Below are 11,954 nucleotides of genomic sequence, written 5' to 3'. Positions count from 1 at the left end.
TCTAATTTGTAGTCAAGGTTGTGAACCATTACCTATGCTCCCTACAGTGTTTTTTTGTTTTTTTTAAATTACTTTCTTCTTTTCTGAATTCAATAAACAGTTATGGGGAAACTCCTTCCTGCCAGATGCTGTCCAGAATACTAAAATGAATGTGTCATGGCCTCTGCTTTTCAAGGAGGTCTCAGAAAAATGGGAGAGGCAGAATATAAACCAATAGCTGCCATGCAATGCAATAAGGACTGTGATAGTTTGTTCAGAGTTATGGAAACACAAGTGAGGCAGTAATGAAAATTCTCTGGGGGATGCGTTTGAATTCATTAGGCCAACTAGGTGTACATGGAGCGAGCTGCAGGAGAAAGGAGAGCAGATTCTACTCAAAGTTAGAAAAATCTATTCTAAACAATAGGAATAGCAGAGTGATCAAAAACCCACCATTCTCTAAATGTGCTAAAGGTCTTTCTTATCGTGCTGTTGTTGTGACAACATTGGTCTAGACTGACCAGATCTCTTGGTTACTAAGGGTTTACATCTTCGCTTTCCAAATCTTCACCTTTTCTACAAATTTTTTTTCCAAATCAGTGGATCTCAATACTGGTTTACATTAAATCACACGGGATGTTTTGTCAAACAAAATAATACTGGTGCTTTACCTGCAGTAACATTCTTTTATTATTGGCAGAAGGGGTGAGGTCTGGATATTATTTTTTTTAAAGCTCCCACATGATTGTCTACAGACAGACACAATGGACATTTTGCAGGGCCATGGTAGTTTCTCAAGCTAAATTGTGGGAATGGTTGTATAGCTGTATAAATTCAGTAAACCTCCCTGAACTGTTCTTCAAATGGTGGGGCTTTTTGGTATGTAAGTTACAAGCTATTTCAAAAACAAAACAAAATAAAATTGGACACATTTTAAGTGAAAAATCAATCACTCAAAAATTCCCTGGAGTGACCCTAATGTGCTATCTTGATTAAGAAGCACTGGCTAAAATTCTAAGAGCTCACAGACGTGGAGAATTTTCGTACAGTGATTAAAGGAGGTGCCAACTGAGAAATGAGAGGTCTTATAGGCATAGAATCTTCATCAGAAAGACTAATTGAGCACTTGACATGCCATTCTAAAAGACTGCCACTCCTAAGGATGTAGTGTGGATTACAATGCATTCCATCTGAGGTCCAAAATTGCAGTTCAACCAGGTATTTCACTTTCACAGAGCAATTTCAGAGCTTTTAATATATCGTATCTTTTAGTGCTATACTGAAATAACTTATGTATGATCTCTATTGCCCTTTTTAAATCAAAATGTCTATTTGTTTCAAAGATCATTTTAATGGAGAACTCAGATACCTTAAGCTACAAGAATATTTTTTGATAAAGAATAATGGAATAAGGAGATATTAAAAGCATTTCTTAACTATGTACAAAGCTCAAAAAACTAAAGACCTTCAGTTCATTATGTTTATTCACCAGGATGGGGCATTTATCCAGTGACCTCTAAGACACTGTTTCTCTAGGCAGCCAAATCTGAGTTGATACAGACAAGACTGAACCCAGACCCCCCCAAATCTTTACAAATTAGCTATTCATAACTTTTTCTAATGCAATAGAATCAATGCCAATATAACATTTAAATATTTCCTGTACAGTTATAATAATTAAAGTCATTTAAACTTGGAAGGCCCTTTCCTCTCAACAATTTATGGACAGGAATAATTTTAAATAGATTGCAATGCAAATCACTAAGCACATCTGCATTGCAACACATCTAATTATGATGAACAAATTAGTCAACTTCAAGTCAGAGGATAACTGGAAAAGCAGGTTTGAACTGGGAAAATAGATATGGAAAGCTACAGACAATTTTTTTTTATTATTAAAGGGTGCCATAAATTCTGAATAATGAGTTAATAGCTTTTGATTCCTAGAACATTTGTCAGAAATTGTACTTACTGAAGCTAATGTTGTCAGTTCATGGGTAGTAAAAGTAGGGAGCCCCAGAATTTAGGGACAAGGAAAAAGTAATCATTTGAAATTAACTAGGAAGACAACCCACAATGATGGGGAATAGGAATTCCCAGGGTAACCCTCTGGAACAGAAGTATTTCTTAAATCTTGGTCAAGAGTCTGTATAAAGCAACTACAAGGGTACGGTATCTAGTCAAAGAAACAAGTTTTTTCTTTAGTCAAGAGGAAAGGATGCTTTGTTTTCACCCTACCCATTCCTGGAATGAAAAAATACTAGAGTTCATTACAATTTTAAGGAAGTATTTTAGATGTATTCCATTTTCATTCATTTAGTCTTACATTCACTAAGCATCTTTCTAATCCACGATTTGGTTAAAGAACTTGTGGGTCAAGAAAGAGTGCCCTAAGGAGAAACAATTCTTATCCCGGGACATTCTGGTTTATCAGTCTCTTGAGATGGGGGGCTTAAACAAGAGATTTATTCTCACAGATCTAAAGACTAGAAATTAAGGGGTGCCTGGGTGGCTCAGTCAGTTAAGTGTCCGACTTCAGCTCAGGTCATGATCTCGCGGTCCATGAGTGCGAGCCCCGTGTCAGGCTCTGTTCTGACAGCTCAGAGCCTGAAGCCTGTTTCAGATTCTGTGTCTCTCTCTCTCTCTCTGACCCTCCCCCCATTCATGCTCTGTCTCTCTGTCTCAAAAATAAACAAACATTAAAAAATTTAAAGACTAGAAATTAAAAATTCAAGTGTCCGCAGGGTTGGTTCATTCTAACAGCTGTTAGAGAAGGATCTGTCCAGCCCTCTCTCCTCAGCTTGGAGAACCAAGCTATCTCCCTGTGTCTCTTCACATAGCCTTCCCTCGATTTGTATCTGTGTCCAAATTTCCCCTTTTCATAAGGCATTAGTCATATTGGATTGTGATGCACCATAACAACCTCAGTTTAACTTGATTATCTCTATAGAGACCTATCTCCAAATAGTCACATTCTGAGATGGGTCTTACGACTTCAACAGATGAATTTTAAGGGGGACAATTTAACTCATAAAAGAGAAGACACATACTGGGGGGAAAGCAGCAGTCTCTGCCATAATGCCTACCTTGTGTCTGAATGATCGGCACAATCTATGTCCACCCTTGGCAGAGTCAGTTACTTATGGGAATTCACAGGATGAATCAACTCCAGTTTTCTCTGGAACTTTCCTTATCTGGGCCCCTCACCAGACCCATTAGCACAGGGCATGTGTGTACATGTGTGAATGTATCTCACTTTGTTCCCAGGACTGCATACTACTTGCACTCCAAGTAACACTAGTATTGGCAAAAGATAATAGGTAATCTTTACTATGGGTGAACTACCTTCTACATGCTATGCTAAACACATTGTATGCATTATTTCATTAAAAATTTTTTAAACGTGTATTTATTTTTGAAAGGGGGGGAGAGAAGAGACAGAGTGCAAGCAGGGGAGGGGCAGAGAGATGGAGACACAGAATCTGAAGCAGGCTCCAGGCTCTGAGCTGTCAGCACAGAAGCGACGCGGGGCTCGAATTCATGGACCGCGAGATTGGGGCCTGAGCCGAAGTCGGACGCTTAAGCGACTGAGCCACCCAGGCACCCCTGCATTATTTCATTGTAAATTCACAGGCACTTTATTATGTGGGTAGTAGTTTTATTCCTATCTTCAGTCAAGGAAACTGAGGTACAGAGAATTTAAGCACTTTACGCAAAGTCATGCAGCTGTTAAGTGACAGGGATATAAATGGACTCTGACTCTAGAGCCACTGTTCCACACCGATCCTCAAAAAGTTTCACTAACACAGTAGCTATAGCTTATGACTCTATCTCTTGGTCAGAGCCCCCAGCCTCCAGCTGGCTGAGAGGACAGATGCTTTACCCTGTCATATAGTTTGTATTTTACTTCTACATCCTCTTTCTCTTTCCAAAGCATCCAGCCCACCATAAATTCCATAGATCTTAGTTCCAAAAATATCTCTTTTTTTGAGGTTTTAAATATGTTTCTTTTTTTTCTTGTTTTAGTGAAGTGTAAATAACATTCGGTGTTATATTAGTCTGAGGTGTACATACAAGGATTCAACAATTCTATGCATTACCCAAAATATCTTTTAAGTCTTTCCATTTGTATGTGGTTCCCACCACTCATCATCGAAGCCCCTAGATTTCTATAGTCTGTGCGTGCAAATTAGGTCATATCAACTTAAATGCCTACATTAGTTAGGATTAGTCTGGAGGCACCCAGGTGGCTCAGTTGGTTGAGTGTCTGACTCTTGATTTTGGCTCAGGTCATTCATGATCTCATTGTTTGTTCGTGGGATAGAGCCCCACGTTAGGCTCTGTGCTGACGGTGTGGGATTCCCTCTCTCTGCCCCTACCCATCTCATGCTCTCTCTGTCTCAAAGTACATAAATAAACATCAAAAAAAAAAAAAGGAATATCCTCCGAACTGATTCTCCTGCTTTCACTCTTGCACCCGAGAGCTGGTTTTCCAAAGTCTAAATGCTTTCCAGAGTATAACCATTTAAAAATGCAGACTAGTTCACGTCAATTTGCTGATTAAAAATCTCTGACATCATCTCCATTACGCTCCCCTTGCTTACTGCGTATGGTCTGGCTATACAGGCTTTGGTTATTATCTTTTTATTTTAATTAATTTATTTATTTTGGGAGAGAGAGAGAGAGAAAAAAAAAAGTGTGAGCAAGGGAGGGGCAGAGAAAGAGGGAGAGAGAATCCCAAGCAGACCCCTCACTATCAGCGCAAGGCCTGATGTGGGGCTTGAACTCCTGAACCATGAGATCGCGACCTGAGCCAAAGTCAGACACTTAACCAACTGAACCACCCAGGCACCCCTGTTTATTATCTTAAATAAGGCAGGTTTTCTCCTGCTTCAGGGCCTCTACGTTGTAATAGCAACTCTCATTTCCCAGATATTTGCCTTCATGTCTCCTCCTCTTTTATGCCTGCATGTACATGCCACTTCTTGGCAACGTACTCCTTGACCAATGGAAAGTGTATTTCCACCGTCCCTCTCTGTTACATCACTCTGTTTCATTTTCTTTAAGATGCTTCTCCAGGGCACCTGGGTGGCTCAGGTGGTTGACTGACGCTTGGTTTCGGCTCAGGTCATGATCCCAGGGTGGAGGGATCGGGCCCCACATGTGGCTCTACACCAACAGCACAGAGCCTGCTTGGGATTCTCTCTCTTTCTTGAAATAAATAAATACACATTTTAAAAAAGAGAGAGAGAGATGCTTCTCCATAGCTCACATGATCTTATTTCCTTACTTGTTCAGTATCTGAGGTCCCGCCATACACAACTAGAAGGTAAGTTATTGTTCACACTGCCTGCAATACCAGAGCCATTAGAATATCTAATGCATGGTATGTGTTTAACCAATAATTGTTAGAGTGAGTGAATGAATAAATATCCCAGGGCATGGTGCACAAAATTCTTTCTTGCTCCTTCCACTTCAAAATGAAAAGATCCCAATTACAAATAACCTCTAGCAACAAATTAACTCTTCGATAAACAGCTTGAATTCCAATTTCAGGTCAGTAAGCACACCCAGTGAGGTTTATCTGAGATCTTTAGATCTTTTTTTTATATGTGTCCGAGCTGTGACCACTGACCTGCACTGCCTATACTGCACTATATAACAGCCTAGGTGGGTTTTAGACGCAGATCACATTCCCAAGGCAGAGACTCTCCAACACTATATCTAGGAGGGTAAAGAAGAGGGAGATACACCCTGCTTTCTGGAACCCACTAAACTTTGGCTAGATAACAGGGGAGAAAAGAAGGCCACTTATAAGGGAATCTAATAATGTTTTTTATGTTCCAGGCTAGACCTCATTTCAAGAACTTTACATATATGAACTTATGACTCTATAAATTCTGTGCTAACATAACCAATTACAGATGAAGAACCATAAACACAGGTAAGTGAACGCTACTTGCCTAATATTCCACAGACTAATTTGCCGAATTGGGGTTTAAATTTAAGAAGTTTAACTCCAGAGTCCCATGTGTCTAACTATCACTACAAGTAAGATTTGTAAATTTAGAACTAGAGCACAGTTAGTAAAAATGGGACTGTAAGAAACAGAAATGTTTTGAAAACCTCCTGGATTATACATATAAGAACATCCTCTTATCAAAAGGCAAATATTAAGTACTCTAACTGAATTTTGGGCCCTGTTCTATGTGCCTCTTTCCCTTATTTATTAATCTGTTATATGGCCTTGGGAAGTCATATCACCTCAGAATGCCTTTCTTTCCTCTTTAGGGCCAGTGAAACACACAGACAGCCCAGTGACTTTGCAACTAACCATGACCTTGGACAAAGTTGATACTTCACCAAATTTGTTTTTCCTCACCTTGGAAAGTTGGGGTAACTCCCACAACACAATGTTATAGGGAAGATTAGTAAGACAAAATATAGAAACTGGCATATAGTAGATGCTTAATAAGTATTTTTACCCCAACTTTTACCATATACAAAATCTAGCCTTTTCTTAGAAAACAGTCTCTACCCTCAGTAGACTTACTAAACACGCACATATTAGGTAGGAGATTTCCAGACTCCTTGTTCATTAACTGTTAGTTGAGGGGCTCTTCTGCACAAAGTCGAAGTGTCTTAAGATAATTATGTTTCAGTTGGGGCAATGATTGTTGTACATAACTATGTATATTAAGAACTGGAAAGCGCTAAATATTTTAAGTGAGGGAGAGTCATGAAAATTTAGAGGAGGAGGAAATTGCTTTTACCTCCAAGAGATGGGGCACAGAGTAGAGAAAGGGCATCCCAGCTAAATATCGAAGGGTGTCACTAATATGTAGTTTTTCTTTGCATAGCCCACAGAATAAAATAATTACTTTCTCCTCTGTGGTATGCTTCATCACTTTTCACTACTTTTATTATTAAATTTATATTAGACTGTCATTTCTGTTTCTGTCTCCCACTTACTGTGTACTTCTAGTTACCAGGAACTGTCTTATCCCTCGAAATTCTCCAGCATCTGATTAAAGTAACAGCTATAGTGAGAGAAATCACAGAAAATGTTTTTTGGTTAGTTCGACGTTAACCGTGTGGCTGTAGGGTCTGACGTTGCTTAACTTTAGGCTGTGCCTCCTAGCTCTTGTGACTTTTACGGTTGCTGTAAAACACGGAATGCCCAGTTGACTTTGACTTACAGATAAACGGGGAATAATTTTTGGTATAAGTACGCCCCATGCAATATTTAGAGCAGACTTAAAAGAACACATTGTTCATTGCTTATCTGAAATTCCAGATTTAACCAGGCACTCTATTTTTATTTGCTAAATCTGACTATCCTAGTGACTGATCTTATTTGTTATTTGGAAATGGGGATGAAAATAGTACCGGATAATCTATATAAAGTATCTTGCACACAGGTAAACCCTCACTTAACCTTCCAATTAGAATACTTTAGTAAAAAGAGACACATGCCAAGCCTCCGGGACAATGGCCCTGAGCTCAAAACAGGGTTACTCTTATTAGACGGCTTTCTAAGGAGAGCAAAGAAAGTTCGACAGAACTCTGAACAAAGTTGCAACGTGCTTGCGAGATTTGCAAATTTGCTTTCAATATAATAAGTGTGTTTAGCAAACTTACTCCAGGCGGAAAAGGGATTTTCCTTAGTTACCGGGAAAGCGCCGGCTGTGTCTCTGCGCACGCGCACGAGAGCCCCTGCGTCTCCACGCTCGGCCCCCGCCCACCCGAGAGAGTCACGTGGCTGAGCCGTCGCTCGTGAGGCGCGACCGGGCCTTGTCATGTGACCTAGGTTTCTACTTGGTACTGGGATGGAGCCGGAAGAGGGGACGCCCTTGTGGCAGCTGCAGAAGCTTCCAGCCGAGCTGGGCCCGCAGGTGAGGAGAGCGCGGGCGGCGTGGCAGGCGGGGCCCCGGGACGCCCCGGCGTGCAGGTCTGGCCCGGTCTGATCGAGACGCGCTGGCTGGGCTCGCCCGGGCTGCCCAGGGCTGGGACGGGGAAGGGGCGTCAAGTCGGGTGCACGGCCCCCTGCTGCCCCTGGAGAGCTGAGAAGGCCGACGCTTTGGGCGCCACCTCCACGCCCCCGCTTGAAGCTGCCCCTCGAGGGGCTTTGCGAGCTGACTCCTCGGCTTTGCTCGCACCTGGGTGGGGGTGGCCCGTCAGCTCCCCGGCGCGGCCCAGGACCCGCTGACTCTGGGCTGGGAAGCGGAGTCCCCACCGTAGTGTTTGAAAAACTTACAACGTGGAGCCGGTGGTGTGCAGCATCTCATTTCATTCATTCGTACACCACGCACGCCGGAATGCTGCCTGTGCACCAGGCACAGTGCTAGGTGCCGGGGATAGGCTGGGGACATGGGGACGTAGAGAAGCACACCCTGCCCCCTGGAGGGCTGCACAAAACAAATTGGTAAGTACTCCCAATAACTGGGCAACTTACTTTCGGTAGGGTGGTCCAAGGTGGCCTTTCTCTCAGGAGGTGACATATACAGTGAAACCTTGGGCCTGAGAAGTAACCTGGCTGTAAGGGATCTGGCAAGAGCCTCGTTGGTTTGTTCGGCCAGCTTTTCACTTAAGTGGGCCTTGTGCTGAGTGCCCAAATGGGATAAGGTAAAACGGTGAGTGAGATACAGCCCGTACTCTGCTGGAGCTTGTATCTAATAAGGAAACCAAACTGAATTATCCAGTAACAAGCTTGTGGGACAGGTAGCAACCCAGATTTGAAGGGGCAAGGAGAGGCGTTCCGGAAAAGGAACGTCTCAATTTCTAGGTTGAGTTCCAGAGGACGAGTCGGACTAGACAGGCTAGAAGGGAGAGAATACTTTAGGCAGAGGAATAGCAGCTACAAGGCTAGAAAAAGGAAACCAGCCTCTGCGGGCTTTGAGGACCTGTTCTAATTCTTGGAGGCTGAAATTCAGAGTGAGAAGCAGGGCAGGGAGACTAAGGCTAGGCAGGCGAGTATAAAGTCAGGTGGCTCGAGTCTATATGCCACGCTTGTTATTTAGCCTTAATACCAAAGGCATTGGCAGTTTTGAGTGTGAAAAATGAAATGTGGAGGCAGTAATTGCATTTATGTAATTACTGTGAGCTGTGAAAGGAAGAGAAAACCCAGTGGTTGCTGTAAGAGGAAAATCTGACTGAGAAGTGAGACTTTCCCCCTTGAACTTTCAAGCAGAAAAACTTAGACCTGAAGGAAATTTGCCCATCCCTGAAAGAAAGCAATATATGCAGAATTGAGCTGCAGCATCTGGGAGCGGAGGTGGTTTGTCCTCAGAAGTCAACCAATTAAGGGGCGCCTGGGTGGCTCAGTCGGTTGAGCGGCCGACTTCGGCTGAGGTCATGATCTCGCAGTCCGTGAGTTCGAGCCCTGTGTTGGGCTCTGTGCTGACAGCTCGGAGCCTGGAGCCTGTTTCAGATTCTGTGTCTCCTTCTCTCTCTGACCCTCCCCCATTCATGCTCTGTCTCTCTCTGTCCCAAAAATAAACTTAAAAAAAAAATTAAAAAAAAAAAGTCAACCAATTAATACATTGTGTTGTAATCAATATATAAGTATGTTTATTTCCATCTCCTCTGTCGCCCAACAATTCAGGCACTTACACAACTTCTTGACCAGTTGGCTTGACTCTGGTCTCTCTTATTCTGAACTCCTTCAGGGTAGATAACTTTCTTTTACATTCCCAGTTCTTCAGATTTGTGTTCTGGCTCAAGGTGGGTTCTTGATCAGTGTCCGCTGAGGGAAGGAGTTAATGCATACTGAACTCTGCTTAATCATGGGGGGCAGTTGTCTGGATTCCAAGCTTTGATGGACTGGCCTTAAGTGTAAATGATTGGCAATTCGAAGTAAGTCCCTATTGTGTTTCATTTATAATGGGTGACAGGTGGGAGTGGGGGCTTACCCTACGTAGTGTGATAGAGGCGTGTGGGTAGGCAGCCTTAAAAGCCCCTCATTTAAGACTTCTTTCTTCCTCTGTTCCATTTGCAATGGGGAAAGTGGGGGAGGGGGGAGGGGGAGGTGGAAGGGAACAAACTTACCTAATTCTTATCAGGACCAGGAAAAACCATCTTAACTCTCCTGTGATTTTACAAGTGAGGAAACCAAAATGTCAGCAGAGAGAGTTGGAGTACCGTGCCCAAGGTTGTCAAACTAGTAAGTGGCAAAGGTGAAACATATGTTCAGATCTGTTGGTTGTGAGTCTTTGTATTAGCTTCCTGCTCCTATCGTCCTTCTACCTGCTTCTTAGTAAGGCCCATAACCTTTCTCATCATGTAGGTTGATGACGCCCAGATCCCTGCATCCAGCAAAGAATCTCTTCCTTGGGTGTCAGGCTCCTGCTTAGACACACCCCAGGTACCTCAAATTCAGTGTGTCCTTGGCTGAACTCCTTGTCTTTCCCCCTGGAACTATTCTTCCTGTGATTATAGCCTCATTTTTGGTTTGGAGCACCACTGTTTACCCAGTCACTCAGCCTAAAATTCTGAGTATCATCCTTGGTCCTTCCTCCTTTTCAGTCTCTTTTACCTAGTACTGCCCCCATTTTGAGTGTCCTCAACTATTTAGCCGCCTGCTCTTCCCTCCCCCCATCTAATTTCTTCCTGGTAAAGAGAAGGCAAGGGGCCTTTGGTCTCACCATCTCTCTTTTCCTTTTCTCTCCTTGCATCTCCCAACTTGTTGGGAAATTTATGGAAACATAATGCAAATATGTGAACAGGTTGCTTCCCTGTTGAGACAATTAAAGTCTGGACCCTGTATACAAGGCCCTTTATGATTTGGCCTCCACTCACCTCTCCAGCCTTGTATCCTTTTTTCAAATTGAACATGTGATTGTTCACTTTATTCTATTATGCATATGCAGTTGCTGGTGACTAGAAATGCCCTTCTCTCCCCTTAAATGGCCAAGTACTACAACAACATAATGTGGGTAGGTGATATCCTCATTTTATTCTTTTAAAAGCAGCCCTTTCTCTTCTTCTCTGTGCTTCTTTGTACTTTCTATAAATTTATAATATAGTTCCTCTCATTCTAAATTGCATTTATGTATTTATGTTTGTCTTTCTCTAATGGACTAAAGCTCTGATATGGTAGCACCTTAATCTTGTTTATCCTCAGTTTTTTCATTTGTAAAACGGGGATAATAACAAGACTTACCCCCTGTATAGGGTTGTAGTGAGGATGAACGCAATGCTTGGTACTCAGTCAGGGCTCCATATGTGGTATCCATTACAGTTATATTTGCTTTGTATTTCCATTAACTTGTTTAACAAATGGAGTGAAGTGCTCATTACCTGTTTTGTACATGTGAATACAAAACATGAATGAATGAATGACTAAAAACATTTATATTCCAAAAGATAGTACTTTATCAGTTTGAGCTCTGTGTTTTGCTTTAGCGTGGGGGCAGTTTGGGATAACATGGGATATGTGTAGAGAATTTGGAATGAATTTCAAATTGAGACTGTTGGTGGATGTATGGTAAATAAAAGGTCTGTTCATAGAGGGCATTAGCCATCATTTGGAAGTGGAGTTACCAGTTGCTCATTTCTGTTCTGATATGTGTGGTGTTACAAGGGGAAGAGTTACTGCTTAAAATGGACTATGGTCCAGGGGAAAAGATTTGGAAGACTTGTTGTTTAAAATAATTTTCCAGATTATTTGGGTTCAGATACTCTTTTAACAAGACACAAATATCCCCTGGGAAAGAAAGCCATGTTAATCATTTATCTCGAATAGTGCTGACATAGTAGGCAATCAGTTAATGTATGTTAAAGACGTGGAACGTAATACCGGTAGTGGTGGGGGTGGTGGTAGTAATAGTGATAATAACAATAATAAGAAGAATAGTAACAATGGCTAGCAGTGTGTAAGTGTTTTATACATGCTAGGAATGTGCCAAGTAATTTGCATGTACTCCTTACAACAGCATAATGTAGCTACATGATCTCCTCATTTTACACACGGAACA

At 42.1% G+C, this 11,954-nt stretch overlaps 1 protein-coding gene across 7 annotated transcripts in view; it reads left to right on the top strand.

The window, feature by feature from the left end:
* Positions 1-7,763: 7,763 nt before the first annotated feature.
* The window catches only part of COMMD8 (COMM domain containing 8), a 28,180-nt gene continuing 23,989 nt past the window's right edge, over positions 7,764-11,954 (top strand). Inside the window, exons 1-5 of one of the 7 annotated variants that reach the window (XM_078446149.2) lie at positions 7,802-7,874; positions 9,676-9,834; positions 10,082-10,141; positions 10,265-10,342; positions 10,848-10,913. In XM_078446149.2, coding sequence (XP_078302275.1) covers positions 10,884-10,913 — 30 coding nt within the window. In that variant the 5' untranslated portion in view covers positions 7,802-7,874; positions 9,676-9,834; positions 10,082-10,141; positions 10,265-10,342; positions 10,848-10,883. Of the gene's footprint in view, positions 7,875-9,675; positions 9,835-10,012; positions 10,343-10,847; positions 10,914-11,954 lie in introns of those variants that run through there. The other 6 variants (XM_060655108.3, XM_060655106.3, XM_060655109.3 and 3 more) reach the window with 6 other exon arrangements.

Source organism: Panthera onca, chromosome B1, assembly GCF_046562875.1.
Source record: "Panthera onca isolate mPanOnc1 chromosome B1, mPanOnc1 haplotype 2, whole genome shotgun sequence".
NCBI classification, from domain to species: Eukaryota; Metazoa; Chordata; class Mammalia; order Carnivora; family Felidae; genus Panthera; species Panthera onca.
The sequence above is the reverse complement of the archived record's forward strand: the minus strand, read 5'-3'. Positions and strand labels throughout refer to the sequence as shown.